Source organism: Uloborus diversus, chromosome 6 (genome assembly GCF_026930045.1).
Source record: "Uloborus diversus isolate 005 chromosome 6, Udiv.v.3.1, whole genome shotgun sequence".
Classification (NCBI taxonomy): domain Eukaryota; kingdom Metazoa; phylum Arthropoda; class Arachnida; order Araneae; family Uloboridae; genus Uloborus; species Uloborus diversus.
The window spans coordinates 117,391,724-117,414,124 of record NC_072736.1 but is presented as its reverse complement, the minus strand read 5'-3'; the positions used below and the strand labels follow the sequence as shown (position 1 = coordinate 117,414,124).

At 34.8% G+C, this 22,401-nt stretch overlaps 1 protein-coding gene across 1 annotated transcript in view; it reads left to right on the top strand.

Moving 5' to 3' along the window:
• The first annotated feature begins 21,334 nt into the window (after positions 1–21,334).
• The window catches only part of LOC129223766 (probable ATP-dependent RNA helicase DDX27), a 57,111-nt gene continuing 56,044 nt past the window's right edge, over positions 21,335–22,401 (top strand). The window contains exon 1 of the mRNA XM_054858125.1: positions 21,335–21,603. Within this exon, the coding sequence (XP_054714100.1) occupies positions 21,490–21,603 (114 nt within the window). The 5' untranslated portion in view covers positions 21,335–21,489. The remainder of the gene's footprint in view (positions 21,604–22,401) is intronic.

The window sequence follows — 22,401 nt, the reverse complement described above, 5'->3', positions numbered from 1 at the left end:
AAACCCCATAAATTTCGTGAAATACGGATTTTTTGGTGACTTTTACTCATCTAATATCGAAATAGTTTCATTAATTCAAATAGTGAATAACAGTAACAACACATGCAATGTGGCTCAATGATACACTACGCGAACGTAAACAAAACTTTATCTAATTCTCCAATAAAATCTGTACCTAAAATGAATATAACACTGAATGCATTTGATACTTCAACTAACCTGGTATTGAAATAAGTGCTTTTTAAACCGCATAAATGGATTAAACCTTTTCAAATTCCACACATATAGACCTCACTTTCCTCTTCGTAGAGATAACATTTAAAACAGAATGTCCGCAGCCCGGAAGTGACATTTTCGGTTATATGTTAAACGTCACCGGATTACTTCACCAGCAGATAGCCAATCAGGGAAAAGCAGTTCGCGAAAGGTCTAGGATGTGGATTTATGCAATATTTCCGATCATTTCCATACAATTAAAATCACGAGAAATACGCAGACGACAATCTATTACGATTTATCTTTCTTATTGTTGCATTAATAAAGCTATTTTTATTCGCAAAAAAAAAAAAAAAAAAATCAACACCTCTTGCAGCGATTGGCGTCAAAATTGAACCAAAGCCTGTTTACGTATGGATTCACATATATTCCAAATTTCAACCAGAACGTAGTATTACTTCTTGAGATAGGGCACTCAAAATGGAAAAAAAGAACGGGTGATTGCGCTACCCCCCTTTTAGCTGTTGACACAAAAATAAAATCAGTTCTTATACCCACTAAGGGCTACTTGCCGATAAATTTTTCTTTCATTCCGTTCATTATTTCTTGAGATACAGCAGTCACAATTGACGACAAAAAACGTTCTACAGCTCAACCCCCGTTTGAGTTATTGACACCAAAATTGAATCAGCACCTGTTCCTGTTAATACCAACATATGGACCAAATTTTGTTTGATTCCGCCAGTTACTTCCTGAGGAATAGCAAGCACGCGTAACTCGAAAAACGTCCCATTGCTCCACCCCCCTTGGAGGAATTCGCGCCAAAAACCAATGGGCACAAGTTCACATACGGGCACATATGTGTACCAAATTTCGTTCGATTTCATGCGGTAGTTTTTGTTGTAGAGCGGCCACAAAAAACTGGTCACACACAGACGTGACACACATACATACACACACACACACACACACACATACATACATACACACACACACACAGACAGACAGACATTTTCCAAAAATGGTCGAAATGGACTCAGCACACCTCAAAACGTTCGAATCCGTCAAAATTCGAAATTCGAAAATTTGCACGAATCCAATACTTTCTTCTATATATTAGATATAGAAGAAAGTAAAAATCGTCTGCGCATATTTTTCGAGTTTATTCACCGAAAACTAAATACCTAAATTAAAACTTTTGCGTGAAAATAAAAACAAATCATATCAACAATAATTATTTCACAGTTAAAACCACAGCAGCGGAGTCGGAGTCGGAGTCAATCTCATTTTGGGATAAAAGAGTCGGAGTCGAATATCCAAGAATCGGAGTCAGTCATTTGTCCTCCGTGTATAAATTTTTGCCAAAGCTACGAAGTCAGAGTCGGAGTCCGATTAATTGTCGGGAACAGGAGTCGGAGTCGGTGTCAGGTGCCCCTAAATTCTCGGAGTCGGAGTCGGGAGTAGGTCGTCAAGAGCTATTTCCAAAAAAGTTTGTTTGAAGTAAATCCGGCTTTAAGTTCAGAATCTATATTGACTTTCAGTTTCCCCTTAGGCGCTAATGTTAAGAGATTTGAACTGTTCAAAATTGAACGAAAACTTGTTCAAATCAAAAAGATATTTTCGATACATGTTTTTTATCAAAAGTGTTTCCCTACAAAGTTTGTTTGAAGCCACTTCGCTTCTAAGTTCAAGATTTATTTTTGATTTGAATTTCCCCGTAGGCGCTAATGTTAAGTTTTTTTGAACTGTTCAAAATTGAACGAAAAATTGTTCAAATCAAAAAATGAATTATGGGAGTGAGATGTCCTCGCCGAGATCTTTCTAACAAAAAAAAAATTGTTAGAATCGGACTATTCATTCAAAAGTTATTAGGGGGGGACAGACAGACAGACCGACAGACAGACAGACCGACGGACATTTTTCCCCATCTCAATACCCTACTTTCCAATTTTTAATTTTTCAATATTTATCTAACTATTTTATTTATTTTTGACTTTTTTTGTTTTTCGGGATATTTTTAAGATGTATTAAGCCTTCTTTCATGCTTTTTTTTCTTCTTTCTCTGATTTTTACTGGGAAAGTAGGCTAAAAATGAGAAAGATGGAAATAAACAATGGATTCAAAAAGCGTTACCGTGGAAACGCAAAAGAAAATGGTTAAAAACTTGAATAGGAAACAGATTTTTGAACTTCATTTGATTCGCTTGTAACTTTTTTTCTAATGAAGATAGAGGGTTAAACTTTCAACCTAAGGTCGAGTTAGGTCTGGTGAAAAAAATGTCGCTTTTTCCAATGGTGTCAAAAAGAAAACTGTGGGATAATTCCTTCACTTTCCATATTTTTTTTATTGATAAATTTAATGGAGAAAGTACTACCTAAAGTTCAGCTAAGCCTAAACAAATTCGAGCTAAAAACGTAAATAACTCCCGCCGTAGTTAAGTTAGATCATTGAAACAAATTGCGTAGAACGCGGAAAATTCTGCTCTTTAGAACGATATATAATATTAATATGTGCAAGTAACTTTTCACCGCCATATTCAGGAATCTATGTGAAAATTGGGCCTAAATTGGAATAAAAAAAGAATGATTCGTCGAATTGTTTTCGAACTGGTCTGCAAACCTTTTCAGGACTTAACGGAACAAACTGAAAATTTCAGCGAAATCGGCCGGGTAGTTCTCGAGTTTTGCGTGTTCAAACAAACAGACGTTTTTTGGAGACTTCATTTTATATTATGTAGAGAAGATCTTAGAATTTGTTTGTTCGTTCATTATTCAATATAATCTGATAACATAACTAGAGGTGGATCTTTCTGCGTTTAAAAATATATATATTTTTTTTAAATTGTAAAAATATCGGAAATCGTATGTTTTTTCCCTACTTTTTTCCATGATTGTGCAGATATTTTTTCTCTAAGATCATTTCTTAAATAGCAAAACCTATGTCTTAAGTTGTAAAACATAATTGCCTAACAAAACAAATAGCAAAAAAACTTTGATTTAAGGGAAAGAAAACGAAGGAAAGACATTTTTTGAATTATAAGCTTTGAAATCTTTTATTGAATCAATTTCTTTCAGGTAAAATTAATTTTTTAAATAACATCTTTGAGGGAGCTAAGCAAAAACCCTTACATAAAAATTTTTGAACCTTTGGCATCTTGAAATTAAATTATGCAAATCGCAATTACGAGTGTCGTGTTTGTGTGTATACACTGCTCGACATTGAAAATGCAACACCAAGAAGGAGTGTTCAGAAATTTATGCAAATTTTAGAGTAGACGTACATCACTGAGTTATGTAAATGATGTGAAATGCGCAGCTCTCCGACGCACGTGAAGAAGATATAAGGGAAGGAACTTGCAGAATGGGCAATATTCGTATCGTTATTTTTGGCTGGAGAATTATCGAAGAAATTTGTTTTTGTCTTGGAGGATACGTGTAACACGAAAGAATGCAAGGTCGCCATCAACGAAGGGCCTTCCAGCAGATAGACGATTTTATGAGGGGTATGGTGATCGGACTGAGAAGGGGGGGGGGGGTTGGTCTGTACGTCAAATCGCAGCTGATACCCACATGGATACGAGCACGGTGCATTGGCTGAGCCGAAGATGGTTGGAACAACGAAATGTGGTAAGATTGAGGGGTGCAGGGACAGCCTGAGTGACATCAGAACGCGTGGATCGACGCATCCACCGACAAGCTGTTGCCGACCCACAAGTCACTTGTTCCTCGATTCTGTAGCAGATGCAAGATACCCTGAATGTTCCCGCGTCAACCAGAACCATTTCCCGTCGTTCTGTCGCACGTGGTCTTCAATCACGGCGTCCGCTAAGAAGACTGCCATTGACCCAACAACATAGACAGCAACGTTTAGTATACTGCCGGACTAGAGCGACGGACAGAATGGACTCTGTCCCTGCCTCGTTTAGAAGACAAACTGTGGCAAATGGTTGAAATGGAATGGTGAGCCATCCCTCTGGACACCATCCGCACCCTTATTGATTCTATGCCTCGACGTGTTTCTTCGTGTATCGCTGTCCGCGGTGGTCCTACATCCTACTGAGCCGACGCCGTTCTCCTTCTGTATTCTGCCTATCATTTTGAAATCATTGATCATTTATTATTCCTTGCTATCTCTGTCTTTTTTCCAAGTTTCCTCACTTTCTGACCACTTCTTCTTGGTGGTGCATTTTCAATGTCGAGCAGTGTATATATATCTAGGCGTGCAAGTGTGATGTGGCGGCAATTCAGGGGAGTGAACACCTCCCCTCTCCCTCCACTTTCTATGGTTATTTTTTTAATTTTATTTTCTGATTTAGGAGCCGAAACTGGAAACTATAGGAAAAAGAAAAAAGGTTAAAATTTTCAGAACATAATGCTTGTTTTACTTTGTGTATCTGTTTGGGAAATATTATTTAGCACAAGCAATAACTTTTAGTTTATGTATTCATTCTTTAGATATTAGTAAACAAATTGCTTTACTTAAACAAGCCTTACTTGTTTAATAAAACTATTACCAAGTGTTTGTCACACTTTAAAATACTTCGGAGTAAATAATGTAAGTCTGATGGCGTTGTTTCCATCAGTCAAAAATACTACTTTTAGTCACTGAAGTTGATAGATTGAGCAGAAATAATAACATGGAGCAAAGAAAATCATTTGTTTCCAAAACGTTTAATTTTTAATTATTTTTTTTAAATTTCCGATTTTTCAAACAAAGCGTGGTCTTTATGCCGTCACAAGTGATGAACTTTGACGCCTAATTCACGCTGAAAGCTTACGCTTGCTGCCGCGTTTCCACGCTATGATACTCAGAAGTGAATTAAATATTGCGCTCTACGCTTACTATCAACCATATCGTTGCCAATACACGCGAGCAGGGGATGCAAATTAAGTAATGCGCTCTACGCTAATGGCATCAGTGAATCGCGTTTCATCACTTGTGATGCAATGTGCAAAAGCGTAAAAAACGAAATTGAATCTGTGCAACGATTAAAATATTTTTTTTAAAGATCGTCAAATTATTTAAAAAAGGTCAGATCCTATGTTTTTTAGGCATGCTCTTTCAGAAAAAAATACTTTTAAGTTTCGGAAACGACCCCATTCATGTCTGAGTATTTACACGGGGAAAGTTATGATGAATTATGTGTACAAAATTCATCAAAATCTAGAGAAAACGTGAATCAAAATGTTTGACTTACATCAATTTCTATTGATCTGCTTCAATTTTCTCAAAATCATTTCTAACAAAAATTTTTACCTTTTTTTTATTTATTTATTTGCTGCCACTAAAAGTACCTATGGGTATGTCCACGGTGACTGACGTTACAATTTGACTCTATTTTTAACTTATAAATTCAGCACTGTCTTGAAATTAAATTTGTTTCTTCTGAAATTGATCTAAATTATCATGATAGGGTACATCACTGCCCCCACACTTGTTTTCAGACTTGAGGGAAAATAGTTTGTATGAAATTAAGGGGAATAAAAAAACGTGACTGATGTTACGCAGAAGAGACATTGGGAAAAGTGACTAATGTATAATTTGAAATTCTCTTCAAACTAATAACGTAAAACCTAAACAGATTTCTTCCCCCTTAAAATAGAGGTTTTAGACTTGATGAAAACACTTTGTTTTATTGAAATAACTTAAAAACTAAAAGTATAAAAATTATTTAACACCCGTGACTGATGATACAAAGATTTTGTGACTGATGTTACATTTGCAATAAATTGCTGTAATTATAAATTATTTCTCCTTGAAAATAAAATTAACATTTAAAATTGTAAAATTGTATTTAAAATACTAGAAAAGCTCATTTATAAAAGTTTTAAAAGTTATATTTCTGATGTATTTCACAAAATAAAAAGTCAGCTTGCCTTCACTACATCTAGTGTGATAAATATTTTAACCTTTCTCATCTGAATAATAAATTTCATCCACATTGACAGGCTGTTTCCAATGTTTTACTGCTTGAATCTTGACAGTTACTATATACTCCTCGTTTTCAGTTTCAATGCATCTAACTTCTCGTGATACAATTGTTTCTCATATTCTTCAAGAATCCGTTCTCCATTTGCAGTCAACAATTTTGGAACATGTTCTGCTGGAAGTGATTCCCTCCTTTACTGTGAAAAAAAAAAGGGTCGTTGCTAAACACCTAATACAGATTTCGAATTAAAAAAAGTATCACTCGAATATAACTCTTTATAACATGATTGTAAGTCGGATGGTCATAGCTCTGAAATTTGCATGAAGCTGTGAGATTTAGAAATATTTCTGTATCGATGATATAGCACTTTTATTCAAACGTACTGCATGAAGAACTAGGAGTATCTGTTGATCAAATTTCATGCCAGAAAATTTTTTACAAAGCTGTTTTCTTTTGTGAAGGTATAACAAAGAGCGCTTTAAATGACATATTTTACCATGGGGTTTCATCATTTTAAGTGGGGCAATGCAGCTGCTAATTTAAACCTGGGACTTCAATACTTCAAATTCGTTCGATACTTGTTCTAATTCTTCACCTAATTTCTCTTTTTAATTTTATTCTAAACCAACTATGGTAATTATGCTAGATTTTTAAAAATTATTTTATTTATTTTTTATCATCCACGCTTTTTAGTTTCTACTTTGTTTTACTTTTTGTGAGTTTCATGTTTTCCTTAATTTCTTAATTTATATCGCCTCTTTTTTTGCCTTTCTGCAGCAGTCAATGCTATTTGTGCAATTTGTTTGAGGTTTATTAACGAAAACAGAAATGTGACTGATGTTACATACTTTAAATAAGTTTTAAATAATTAAATTCAACTATTTCTAAATATTTAAGGGTTTAATACTAAAGATATCATCATAAATGAAGAGAATATGACATTTTATAAACTTGGGTTTGTTTTTGTTCAAGCAATGCAAACTTTTATACAATTTTGTGACTGATGTTACATTGGGGTATGTGCCCTAGTTTAAAAACATTTGCTACAAGACAATTATAAGAGTTTAAAGTTTCTTTGTTGGTCTAATCTTTTCCTAGATAAACCACATTTCAAGAAAAAATAAGATTGTAGACACAACAATTAATTTCCTAAATGAAAAAAAAAAAAAAAAAAACTATTAGAATCGTTAATGCAACGACACATGGGCAATGAGAAGTGTTGTCAAAATTTGCCTACAAAACTTATAAAAAATGTACTGATAACTTTTTTCGCATAGTTTTATGAAAATAGTCTTTTTTACCTCATATGAAAGAAAAAAATTACTGATACAAGGAAGTTTTTTTTTTAACTGTGATGTCTCTAGTTTCATGGAATTGCCCCTATGGCTGTTAGATCTTTTTTTTTTTTTTTTTTTTTTTGCCCTTCCCCCCTACTTATAAGCTCCAATCGCCGATCGCCGTCACTGCGTGTGTATAGGTGTGGGTGTGTGCAATGGTGTTGGTGTGTGTGTTGGCCCTAAAGTTGGACACAAAATAGTAATGTGAACTACCAGTCACTCTTCACTAGCTCTGAGGGCCAGAAGAGCCCATATGATTGTTTTTGTAGGGGAGGAGCAGATCTAGGAGCATTTTTAATTTTCTGAAATCCATGTCAAACTGACACTGGGTTCGGTATCTAATTTTTGGCACAATTTCAAAAGACGCAATTTCAGGCTGTATTTGGTAGTGTCATTAGGGAAAAGGTTTGGTTTGCACGGACGCTCCCCCGGAAACCCCTTAAAACGCATTTGGGACTGTAGCCGGAAAATTTTTGATATTAAAGTTTTAAAAATGCAGTTTTGGGATTCACGTAGACATGTTAGGGGAGGAGGTGGTTGCTCTCACTCGGAGTTTTTTTGAAGTTGTAAGACCTACGCTTGATGAGACACTGCAGGAGAAGAGTGGGTTCGGGGGACACAAATTTTTGACAATATGACTTCAAAAACGCCATTACAAATTTTCTTTGAGTGAGGTTGTGGGAAGGAGATGGACATTCAGGAGCTTTATCTTCTAAAAACACATGTTAAAGTTCTCTTTGGCAACGTTAGACATGGAAAAGAGGTTTCAAACGGAAAATTGTTTGCAATCGAAGTTTCAGGAACATGATTTTGGAATGTGTTTGGTACGACGGATAAGGGGTGGGTAAGCGGTCGCTGCCTTCCCGTCAATTTTCGAAATCAAAATTCTAAAATGCAATTTTAAGTTACTTTTAGTGATATTATGGAGGATTGCAGGGATTGGGAACCATGAACCGAAAACTTTCCAAAATTAAAGGCCTGAAAACGCAGTTTTGAACTCTCTTTAGTCTTGTCAAAGGGGTTAAATCCCTCTTCTGGATCAGCGGTAAGTATTTTTATCGCAATACTTGAACGCATTGTTGACTATGTACAAAAGGATGGCGTATTAAATAAATTTAAAAAAAATACTTGAACGCAAAATCTGAAAAGGAAAACCAATATTTGTGCAAAATTATAACTTTTAAGAACATCGAGTGGTCACCTGGCTGCAGTTTGGTTGTAAAAGGTTGAATTTGTCAAAAATAAATTAAAGCCGCCCCCCCCCCCTCTTTTTTTTATTTTTATTATATATAGTTTTTATTTAAATAAGCATCATTGGGTAATAGTCCAGTTGCATACTTAGGGTAAAAGACCCTCCGTGGGAAATTTAGTGAGGAAATTGTGAGACCTATTCTAATGCATTCCTTATGGCCTATATAACTATGCCTCACCGGGTGTTTTGCTTGAATTTGTGTCAGACGGCCTGTGTGACGTCATTAATCCAAGATGGCGGCTGCACTAGATACTGATGAAAATTTTCGGTTTTGACTCATTTTTAAGGCATATTATGAAATTTATTCAACGTTTATTATATATTTAACATTTTAATACTATTATATTTCAAATTTAAAAACAAATTATCTGTATAAAATAAATTATTTATTTTGTTATTTCTGATTTTCGATGCAGATTTTATGAACTTTTTTAGTAAACAATAGCAGTTAAAAATATTTTGGGAAGCTTGTACAATAAAAATCAAATTTATTATTCCAAAAAACCTGTAAAATTATTTGCATACACGTGTTTTTGGGGTTATAAGAAGCTTTTTTTTTATTATTTTTTTTAATGTAGAAAAAATTTACAACTTCCGTTACTTAATTTCGGAAGCAATGACAATTTTATTATTTACATTTTTTGTGCTCTAAGTAATGAACAAATTATTTAAATTCTGATTTTAATTCAAAAATATAGATTTAAAAGTAAACAAACAGGTCTTAAGTGTCACCAATATCGCTTTGTTGGCTGTGCTTTTCACATAAGTTCTCATCACCTCCACACATACAAAGTTCAGTGCATGCAATGTTTTAAGATTTGCATTTGCATGAAACAAAATTTTATTTTGAGCCTATTGCTTGGAAAAGATTAACCAACGAAGGTCTCCGATATCTGAAATCTTGGTCAGCGGCATATACAAGGAGCAAATAAATCCTTCAATAGCAACTTTATCGTTTGTATTAAATTCTTCGGTTGACCCCAGATGACTCAGAGCATCAATAGTATTTTTGTCTGCCGTCTTATAAATTTTTCAAAAAGTTGGTTTCCTTTCTTAGCAAGTAAACCTTTTGTATCACATCCTGACAGAGCATGGAGTCCTAATATTCCTTGATTTTTTTCTGGTCCTAATGCTGTCTTAATGCCTTTATTATCTCTCTTTGTTTTCTCATCTTTTAATGCTTCCTCATACGCTGAACATTTGAGCTTACTTGTCTTTGCAATTTTACAGGACGTTATTTCAGTCAGGGACTGAGGTAATGTCGAAAGGGAACGGGATGCTGAAGGTATGGTAAGAGAAAGTGGAATTTGTCTATCCGAGTCTTTTTTCTGTTGATAAAGTACCATTACAACGCCATGCAAAGTACCCTTCCCATAAGATGTATCTTCAAAGAAATCAATGTTATCTGCAGCACAAAATAAAAATCTTGCCTTTTTCAAATCAGGAGGAATATACATCCCGTCACTATCATCCATGCGCCTTATTAACCCATTTGTTTCCTATGTTTCCAAACGTAGAACTTCAGCATAATCAATCGAAACACATAGTTTATGCAAAAAATCAATTATATATTTGCTTCGGGTAACAGAGTACATAGTAAGGCCAACACCAACTTGCAAAGGAATATCTCGAGCATGTCGATGAACAGTTTCTTTCGAAGCTTGGTACGGAATATTTTATACATGAATATGTGTGACAGTCTTTTAGCTTTATTCAGCACGATATTGTCCTGCACCTCAGAAATAGAATTAATTTCGAATTTTCCGTTGCAGCACCATTTAAAAAACTGATCAATATCGATTGGAACGGTATCATGATCTGATTCTGTTCAAAAGATCCTGTAAATGTCCATTTCTGATCAGATAAAACTGCTTTGCGTAAAATGTTTGCAACTTCAAAGATAGTCATGTTTTTTCCAATGTCTATAAAATAATCTTTTGCATTAGATAGGGTAATATCTGCAGTTTCCTTTAAAGATACGCGTTGCGACTCATTTAAACTTTTTGGATTACTAAGTATAGCGTCATCAATTTCTTCTTGAATAAGATTTTTAATTTCTTTTTGCGTTTTATTTTTTCTTAAATTTTTATTTGCAATTGACTGATAATTCATTTCAAGGTCTGCTATTGTAGTAACATTTCCCTGAACAAGAAAATCATTTAATGCACACAGGAATTCTACGTCTGTTGCTTTATTAGAAATAATGTCTTGTGACTTGGTTACTGCATCAAGATCGCAATTTTTTCGTAAAACATTAAATACATATTTTGTCCAGCAATAGTTATGGTGTAAAATGTTCTTTGCCTGAGGGTCTCCTGGACCTGTACAATCACTGAGTTTTATTTTGAAAGTTTCATTTTTGGAAATTTCAATGGCATTTTTTAATTGCTCACCAGCAGAATCTTTTTATCGCCATCAATGGTTTTCTTACACCGCCTTTTCCGAGGCAGAAAAACCACTTATTTTTGTCACCAACGACAATTTTGGATCTCGTTGTGTGTAGCCTACAACATTGTCTTCATGAATGGAAGTAGAACAATATAGTTTATTCTTATCCATTTCGTGAAATCTCTCACTTCTGTCCATGGTTGCTTTATGAGTGCACTTCTCTTAGCATCCTGCATGCCATGATGCGATTTTCATTTTTCAATTCTACGGTCACATTCGTTAATTGTTCAGTAATTAATGTATATACTCTTTGTCATTCCATTCTACTCTCTTCTTGATACATTCTAACACTTTATCTTAACTAATGGGTTTAACTAATGGGCACTTATTCTTAATCTGACAAAAAATGCATAGTTTATAATTAATTTGTAGCCTTGTTTTTTTCGAAGATAGAGGCAAAAAACTTGTAAATGAGTTTCTGGGAGAGAAGAAATCGTGAATAAAATAGCAGTGATAAGTTAAGGAAAAAATAAGCGTACTTGAAGATTTGCAGAATATTCACCAACGAACCGAGAAACAATACTATTACGGATCCGGTTCGACTTCCACTTTCTTGAAATGACGACACAGTTCTTGAGAAAAACACAGGAGTTTTATTTACACTATGTACAGGAAAAATCGTTAACAACTGTTAAATTAATCATCAGCAATTAAGCAAATATCAATCAACACCGTAAACTCAACTGTTATACACGTATTTTCATCCAAATACGAAAAACAACACAGCGAAATGCCTCGCAATAAACAGAGCTAATACACACTCAGTACAAATTCTCAATTGAGACTGACTTTTTATCATGCGGCGACTATTTATAAACATCGAAAAGTTTCCTCATTATTCCAAATCCTTCTCGAAAATCGTAGACCGTTATCTTATTTCTTTCCATTCACAAATTTTATCATTCAGAAATGAGGGGGCCGTATACTTCAGCCGAATGTACGGGGGCTGTATATTCATTACAAGAAACTATTTACAGGTAACGTTACTACAATCATTTTAGATGAAAGTCGATTTAATAAACGCCAAATTTAACTAGATTATGACAAATTAATCATAAAAAAATAATTACTATTTACAGAATTTGTAGCAATACTTTCTCTACGCAGAAGCTTTTTCATATACTCTCCCTACAAATTCCTTAGAACACCCCCAATGTACGATATTCATATCCGGTCAAAGAGTTTAGGGGGTCAGGGGGTATACAGGTTATTAGAATTCTGTCAAACGATTATACAGTCAAACCATTCAAGGGGTCAACAACAGGGGGAACTCAAAGGGACCTTCAAAGTGAATTTGTCTCAACAGTAGCTCGTTTTAGCCGAAAAACAATAGTGTTAGGTCTGTTAAGTGATTTTCAACAGAAGGACGGGGATCGCAAGTGTAGTTCGCTTTAGCAGTAGTTCGTTATAATCGTGTTCGAATTAACGAGGCTCGACTGTACTAATGTTTAGTGATCTTAACCTGAAAATTAAAAGTATTTTCAACTGTGAAAGTTCACCCGAGGTACTTTTAAAACAGCTAATTCCGAGAGCCAAAGTGAAAAAAAAAGATTTATCACATTTTTTTTAAAATGAGTTAATAAACAAAAAAATTAAATATTTTGTTTTTAATTTATAATAAGAAGATGAATAGAATATTAATCAAATAAATTCACCAGAAAATTATCAAAAAATACCCAAAAATTGACTCATAATTGCAAAAACTCATTAAAGCCGCCATCTTGGATTGATGACGTCATACAGGCCGTCTGACACAAATTCAAGCAAAACACCCGGTGAGGCATAGTTACACAGACCATAAGGAATATATTAAAGTTGGTCTCACAATTTCCTCACGAAATTTCCCACGGAATGTAGTATGCCCCCCTACTATAATAACGAGCCTGGCAGTTTAGTGCTTCAAGAGGCAATTAGTTTTAGTGCTGCCATCTACTATTGAGATGGGAAACCATTATCCTATCTTGTAATTAACGGTGCTGCACAATTTTGTTCAAAACAACACATTTATTATTTTCAGTGGCGTAGCCAAACCCGAATTAACCTCTATTTAAGCCCTAGGTCAGACTTTGAGATTACGCACTAGTTTACACGCCCGCACTTCATCGGTTGAACGCGGAAGGAATGAAAAAAAGAAACTATTTTAGTCAAGCTAGTACTGCTTCCGTCATTTCGAGCCTAAATGCGTAGATGAGATAGTGACAGTAGGAGGATATTTTTTTTTCTGTTGAAGTTGGTTATGAATGCTAAGAAGCACAGAAAAAAATAGGCTGACCAGTAATCTAATAGTAAGAATTGCTTAAACCAAAGAAAAAATGAGAAGTAGGCGTTCCCCCGAAACGACCTTTAGTTAGAGTTAGAGTCTAACTCTAAGTTAGAGGACAGAAAATTGAAAATTTCTAGGCTCATACGTCCTAGGGGGAAAGAAGCTGTTACGTTGTCTTTTAAAACGAAGCAAAACCAGTCTTGTTTTTCTAAAGCGTAGAGGAGATATAAGCAATGGCGGATACGGGGGGGGGGGGGGGGGGGAAGGACAAGCCCGTGGGGACAGTAGTTGAATGCAGAGCCGTGTCCAAGGCGAGGGTTTTAGGGGTTAAACCCCGCCCATTGAGGAAGAAACCATAATAAAAAACCAAAGAGAAGTCACAAACAAAATATATTCTCTTTAAAGTATTGCGACAATTTTTTCCTTTTTCTAGTTTTTCGCAAAAAATCCAGAAAATGCCTCGAAACATCATCGCTTAAAATTGCGTTCAAAAATCGTCTAAACTTAGTTTTGGTTTTGTTGCAGTTTTAAAAGGGCTCAAATGTTTTTAAATATGGTCTCATAACCGCGTTTTTTTTACTCCAATTACAAAAAAATAAATAAATAAAATTAAAAAACGGGCAAGCCATCTTCCTTTAATATCATCAAAAATTAGGTTTTTTTAAACAACATTTACGAAAAGTTTAAGTGGATTAGCTTCTGAACTCCTCCTCAGAATAACTTAGAATACTGCTGAGGTTTTTAGGCCTTATATATTCAAAAAAAAAAAAAAAAATCCAAGGGACAGCACCAGAATCCAATTCCCATAAAAATCTTCAAAGTTTGTCCGTAATTGCGTTTTTGGAACTTAAATTTTGAAAATTTGAAAGGGGGGGGGGGGAGAACTTCATTTGTATCTATTTTTCAAGGAAAAAAAAAAAACGTCCTTGAGCTCTATCCCTATTTCTAACGTAAAAAAATTTGGCCTATAATCGTATTTCATGCCTTTAATTTATTCAAATTTCCTCGGAGTCAAAGACCGTCTAAAATTCCATTTTTAGTGTTAAAAATTTCAAATTTGTTTTGGGGGATTACCCCTGGCCCCCTTATCTGATTAAAATTTTTTACAATGTACCCGCCTTAAAACTATTTTCTAGTTGCACCACTGTTTTTCAGTTATTATTTTAAATTATTATTTAAGAAAATATATATAATTTAACCGTACGAGAAACAGGGATTGAATAAAAATAATGTTCTATTGAAAATAAAATAAATAATAGAATTGGTAACATTGCATAAAACCACATCTTCTGTGAATTTGGAACCTCCCCCCCCCCCACAGCTTTGCCTCTCATTGTACCCATTTAACAGAAATGAATAATTAAACCCACTGTTGTGTTTTTCTACCAGTGCAGCAGGTAAGAATGAAAAAACATTGAAACCAAAACTCTTCCCTTTATGAAATTCTGGACACGGGCCTGGTTGAATGTTTGCTTGAAAAAACAAAAAAACGTGATTGAAACCATAGGAAAAAGAAAATATTTTTTGACATTTTTTTTGAGCATTACATAAAGAGATGGATGTACAGGGGGGAGGGGGAAGCATGAGGGTCGTGACACCACCCTCAATCTGCGACAATACTTTGTAATCTGTTGTAAAGTTCATTCATTTGAGTTGTGAAAATGACTGTTTGAAAAACAAACAAAAAAAAAAAAGAAAATCTGACCGAAACCATAAGAAAAAGTGTATACTTTTTGAATTTCTTTTTTTTTTTGGGGGAGGGGGGAGGATTTTATGTAACTTTTCTATATCGTCGTCTCAGAGAAACAGTAAGACATCCAATCCCTGAAATAACAGTAAAATATCCTGTTGTTGCTCTGAGGCGACGATATGTTAAAGATGTAGACAGCAAACTAGCTTTGCTTGAAACAGTTTTTTTTTTTACAGCGCTGTCCTCAGGCACCAGATGAAAGAAAAGTAACAAAGGAGTGTCTGCCTCCCGATCGCTTTTCATACAACAAATTTAAGCGACGACAGTTGTTGTAAAACTATTTCCAGAGCTGCAGGTATCGTTTCAATTGGTAAAACATTTTAGTGTGTAAATATTTTTTAATCGTAAGTCTCTGTAGATTATTATTCTTTTCTGTTGTGACTTTTAGTCAGCTTCGTTCGTAAGTTTTTGTTCGTGCTGAATTTTTTTTTAAATATGCTGTAAATAGTTAATTAGTTTAAATTACTGCTTCGGATTTTGTGTTTTAGAAAATTAAAACAAGTTTAAAAAAGTAAAACTTTACTCGGTGCCTTATTTCAGGCAGAGTCGTCGTAAGAGCAAAAAACTGAGGGGGTGAATTCTCGGTGACTCCTTAATTTTTTCAAACGTATAGATAAGGTACAGAGAGATTGAGAGTGGGATTCAGTTTCTGGTTTAGGAGGGAAAAGGGAGTCATAAGAAATCTAAATCTAAATACCATCAATATGAGCTTTATTGTAAGTTATATATTCGCTGAGAAATAAGGGGGTCGGGGTTTTGACTTTCCTAAAAATTTGGAAATTTTATCTTTAACGAGAAGTTCTGTCGAGCCTACTTTGCCGTATACCCATACTGCTTTCTAGTACCTGATCAATATTCTCAAAAATAGCTAAAATCGCAAATTTTTTCAATCATATTTTTAAAATACTTTAAGCTGATTTCTAGGAATAAAATATTCCTCACTCATCTAAAAAAATTAGATGCGTAAATTGAAAAAAAAAAAACGGACAAATAAAATAGAAGCAACTTTTAAACAAAGCAGCTAATACACTTTTTTCCATTAAAAAAAATCTTTAACAGCTTTCAAAACGAAAAAATAATAATTAAAATTAATAAGCTCATTAAAATAAATACATCATATCAAAGAAAAAAATCGTTTCTTTTTCCCCTGTTGCCAAAAACATTTTTTTAAATTAATTAATGCACTTACCAAAAAAAACAATAAAATGTCAAGAGTCTTAAAGAAATAATTTTCTTTCTCAAAAAAAAAAATATCGTCTGCGCATATTTTTATGTAGAAACATAAATGACTTCGAGTTTATTCGCCAAAAACTGAGTACCTAAATTGAAACTTTAGCGTAAAAATAAAAACAAGTCATATCAACAATAATTATTTCACAGTTAAAACCGTAGCTGCGGAGTCGGAGTCGGAGACAATCTCATTTTGAGATAAAGGAGTCGGAGTCGAATATTTAAGAATCGGAGTCAGTCATTTGTCCTCCGTGTATAAATTTTTGCCAAAGCTACGAAGTCAGAATCGAAGTCGGGGAGTCGGAGTCCGATTAATTGTCGGGCACAGGAGTCGGAGTCGGAGTCAAGTGCCCCTAAATTCTCGGAATCGAAGTCTGGAATTTGGCGTTAAGAGTTATTTCCAACAAAATTTGTTTGAAGTAAATCCGCCTTCAAGTACGGAATCTACATTGACTTTCAGTTTATCCGTAGGCGCTATTGTTAAGGGATTTAAACTGTTCAAAATTGAACGGAAAACTGTTCAAATCAAAAAATATTTTATATACAAGATTTTCATCAAAATCTTTTTCCTACAAAGTTTGTTTGAAGCAAATTCGCCTCACAGTTCGGAATTGCCTTGAATATCCCCGTAGGCGCTAATGTTAAGTTTTTTTGAACTGTTCAAAATTGAGCAAAAAATGGTTCAAATCAAAAAGTGAAATATGGGAATGAGGTGTCCCCGCCGAGATCTTTCAAACAAAAAAAAAAAAAATTCGAATCGGACTGTTCATTCAAAAGTTATTAGGGGGGACAGACAGACAGACAGACCGACAAACATTTTCCCCCCCATCTCAATACCCTACTTTCCAATTTTTAATTTTTCGATATTTATTTAATTATTTTATTTTTTTCTGACTTTTACTGGGTAAGTAGGCTAAAAACGCAGTTTAGACGGTCTTTGGCAATGATTGATGTTGGGGAAAGAAGAGATTTGGGAGCCCTCCCCCGAATATTTTTCAAATTCAAACTCTAAAAACTAAATTATAGATTCCCTTCGACCCTTTTAAGGGAGAGGGGGCGGGAGGTTCACCCAAAAAAATGTTCGAAGCGTTTTTTAAGAAACAGTTTTAGAAGACTATTTTAACTGCTTTTAGGATGAGGAGAAATTCGAGGCACTTACCGGAAACTTATCGAAATTAAAGCTTCAAAAACGTGATTGTAGCCTACCTTCGATGACATTCTAGTGTTTTACTAAAGTACCATAATATTATTTGGAAATAATCTTGTCGAATTTCCGCCCTCTCGCTATTGCACCCCTGGTGAAAGCCACTCCTGCCAATCCCTAGGTACGCCACTGGTGAGTAGTGCACATCGTGAATGCAACTTAATCGATTATTTCAAAAAGGGAATAAGTCGTACAAATAAAACCTTTCAGGATTCAATAAAAAGTGTTTATTTCACTCACAAATGAACTAAATTCGAAAAAAAAAAAATGCCTAATCTAGCCACTAGTAGAATTATCATCTCACCTTAAATTAAGTTTCATTTCGCCACTGGAATTAATTAAAATTAAAAAAAATTGGAGTTGTGCCCAGAGGCGAAGCGTGATCAAACTTTGGGGGGGGGGGCACCATTAGGACTTTCGCCAAGAAAGGTGATACCCCCCCCCCCCAGTTTTCCAGAAATCATGTCACCAATTTCGAGATTTAAAATAAATAAATAAACAGAAAGGGAACCTTAGAAAACGGAATAGAAATAATAAGTGAACAAATAAAATATTAAGGTCTCAAAAAGTTTTTTTTTCCAGCGAAATTTTAAAAGCAAATGCAATCTTTGAATATTGTTTAGGAACATCCAAGGTTCTGCATTCTGATTTACCTAACTGAGGGCAGCTGAAACGAATGTTGCGAACATTGTTTCAACCAAACTTCTGTCAGATAATAAATGAATTGGTGACTAAACATAACTTCACTGACATAATTACATTTCTATATATTTTTTTTTCTTTTACCTTTTTTTAATAAAAATATTGTGGAAATCGCAGTTAAGTGGAGAAAAATATATGTGCCGCCAAAATACGTTTTAAATAGAGAAAAAGTTGAAATAGAGTAAGTGAGATGTCATGACCTGTCACACTAATAGTTCTAAGTGTTTCAATATAAAAAGCGGAAAAAAAACCCCATGAATTTTACAGCGATATTCAAAAGTCATGACATTTAAAAGAAAAGAAAGTGAAAAGGTATCTCTGAAAAGAACCATATCAATTCTAAATCATGAAAGTTTTTTTTTTTTATTTATTTGACGGGGGCTGCAAACGCTTGCGTTTCAAACAAATAAAATATATAGGGCTGGAAATTAAAAATTTCATTATGGGAAAACCAAAGCAGTCAAATAATTTTGAAAAAGAAAAACTGGTGAAGAGTTTTTCAAAACATTTTTATCAATGATTTAATCAAATAAAAAAGAGACATTGCCAAAAAAGAGGGGGGAGAAAGATCCCGAACTCTATCCCTTCAACTGACGCTATCAAACCTAGCCAAGAAGAGCAATTTTGAAAATTTGACTTTGAAAAAGTCTCCGAATTCAAACCCCACGTCTTCTCCTATCGCCATCAAAAATAGTCTGGAACTGCGTAAGGACTTCAATTTTTAGAAGCATTTAGGAGTGTGCCCCAGTCCAAACTCTCGAAAAACAGCCCTGCCCCATCCTTAAACATCGTCTAAAATTCCATTTTTAGGATTTTGAGTAAATTCCAAAGGTCCCTGAACCTTTCCCACCTCTATTATCACCAAGGACTGTCTAAAATTTCGCATTTATGGCTTTAGATTCTGATAATATTTCTGGGAAGAGTCCCTGAATATACCCTGATAGTATCATTGAACATCTTATATATGATTCCTCTAGCCTGTTTTTTCTGTCACTACACGAGATCTTATATTTGTTCCTTTATCAGATTCCATGATTTACTCCTCATTTTAAAACTTATCGTGCCTGCTAATGACGAAAAATGAATCCATTATCGCCTTCTTCTTTTTTTTTTTTCTTTTGTCAAAAAAATAAATAAATAAATAAATAAATAAATAAATAAATAAATAAAATGTTCTTTTTCCTACTTTTATTGCACATTACTTCACAGCCAAGAGCGAAGACACATCGGCTCATTCGGATAGAGCAGCGTGCTAATAAGGGGATGGACGTGGGTTCAAATCTGCGTAGAAAAATGTCGTATTGATGGGGGTTTTTTCTTCAGCAGAATTCTTATCTAATTTTCCATTGATATGCAAAATTACACTCATACCAGAAATCTTAGCAGCGATTCTGTTGTTGTTTAAATCAGGAAGTAAAACATTGATTTTAACACTGTCAATCGCAGTTTAACTTTTAAAATATTTTAACAAATTAGAAGCGTGAATTTCAACTTACTTTGCTGCTTTACTACGCAATGGTTTACACCATGGCATCTCGTGGTTGCATTGAAATCAGAAAATTCTTCCTTTGAGCGCAAATGCTTCACATGGGTCAGTCAGTCATCTAAAATTGCGCTTCTGGAATTTCAATATCGGAAAATTGGCGAAGACAGGCCTTGAACGTCTCCTCACACTAACATTAACCTAAGATGGTATAAAACTGCGTTTTAACAACTACCTTCGAAAATTTTAAGTCGATAATTTCGTCGTTATTTGAGCGGTGAAGCGTCCGCTCCACCGCTCCTCCCCTCTAACGTCAACATTATTTAAAATAGCCTTAAATTTCGTTTAAGGGTTTGAATTTCGATTAATTACAAGGGTAAAGCTTCCGAAAACTCGCCCTAGCATTATTGAAAGTCGAATAAAATTGTTTCTGGATTTCCTATGTCGAAAAATCGTCGGTCCTCATGACGATATCAAACATGGCCCATAACTGAATATTTTATATTGTTTATTTTCAAAAGGCCTCGGGGAGTGGCCCCCCGGATCTTTTCTCCCCTAAACATCTAGATCGTCTAAAACTGTTTTTGAACTAAAATTTTAAAAAAAATTTCGGGGGAGAACCCCCCAAAGCCCATACTTCTATATGTAATTTGAGGAAAAATATAACAATTGTGTTTTTCAAGTTTCAATCTAGAAAAATTGCCGGGGAAATGCCCCCAGACCGCTTTTTCACCCTAACATAACCCCCCCCCCCCGACGCTACGCCTCTGTTTATGCCCTTTCTGCAATCAATAACCTGAAAGGCTTGTTTATAGAGTGATGAAAATGTAAATCAAGTGAAACAGATTTGTTTCAAATTGATTTATGATAATTAAAAATAGTGTAATCCAGATGCATAAAATCAATATTTTAAGAAAGTACATTTTGTATTTTCCTCTTTCTGTCGTCTTGTTTTAGTGAAATACTAACAAAGCCTTAAGCAAAAAAAAACACATAAATTCGACTTGAGTCACAACTGACTACAACTGTATTTATGTCGAGGACTGCATACTAAGTGCCTTGCCTCCATTATTTTTTTATACCGATAGATGGCAGCACCATCACCGGATCGAACAGTTAATGAGAATTTAGAACTAGACCAGGAGCTAATGGCTACCTGGTGCTAGCACCCCCAGAGGTATCGTTTCACTTGGAGGACATTGAGACCACGAGCATGTTTAACGTCGCCCAGTCCCCTTTAATGACGACTGTGGATCTTCGACCATCGAGGTTCGAACTCAGGACCCTCCGGCCCCGAATCTCTACCGATCGGGCTACCACGGCCCAAATATATGAATAAAAACAACAAACTGAGAAAAAATTAGGGCTACGTTCGCATAGAGCAACTGGTCGACCATTTGGTTGGAGAAGGAAACCGTGGCCGTAAACACCAGTTTACTGCTATCGACCGGTAGCTCTATGCGAACATAACCATTGTTTGTAAGTTGTAACTGTATCTCTTGTGCTCCATGTGTTTACTTTCTGTTTCTTGCACGCATCGCATTTTCAACTGTATATTGCATGTGACGAAGGTCCTGTAGTTAAAAACTTGGGCAAAATACAAAGTTAAAAATCATTCAAACGATTTCAAGCAATCAGGCAACAGGGTACCAATCTAAGCTTAAAAGAAAGGAAAATGCCCAAAAATAAATTTGCTCAAATCGAATCAAAATATGTAAATGAAATAGGTCTGATTCGAACACTGGATGAAGATGATGAAGTAGAAGGATCAAACGCAGACAGTGATGAGGTAATTGTGTTAGATAAAGTAGAAATCTTTGCTTCCCTAAAGTTTTAATCCTTTAAACTGAAAAGTTTGCATTCAGTAGAGCAGCCAGAAGTTTTTTCTGGGAGGGGTTTTCAAAATCGAAAACTGTTGCTTTCTTTCCCATTCATTTACAAAGTTTAATTATTCAGTATCAAAGAATTTCTACAGATTAGTTATTATTCATTCAAAGTAAGTGCTTAAAAACAATTAATAATTCGTATTGATATCACAATGAAAGGAAGAAAGTGGGAAAAAGCACAGAATATTTATTATTGTTTTTACTTTTACCTTATTCATATTTTGTGTTTTTCGCGAGATCATTATAAGCATCCTTCTCAAATACATTCATGTCTTTATGAATGTCAAATGCTAGCTAATAACGTTTTCGATCTTTCGATGAGAATTGGTTAAGAGCCTCAGAAAATCCGATGCGGTAGGCTTCCTCCCTCTAGATCAGGGTTGCCAAACGTCCCGGATTTCAAGGGACAGACCCGTATTTTGTAAAATTGTCCCGTGTCCCGGGGAACTTCCATACGGGACGGCTAAAGTCCCGTATTCTAGCTAGTAACTATACATCTTTTACAAAACGAGACATTTTTTAAGGGGAAAAAATTGTGAAATAAAGAGCAATTAGAAAATCATGTGACAGGAAATGCAAAAATTATTTTCGTTTTAATTTGGTTTTTGTTTTGAAAGAACCACGAGGAGCTGAATGATTGCTTCCTCTTTGCTCATAGACTAATGTTAGGAATATATCTCTGCTGATGCGTCGTCAATCAC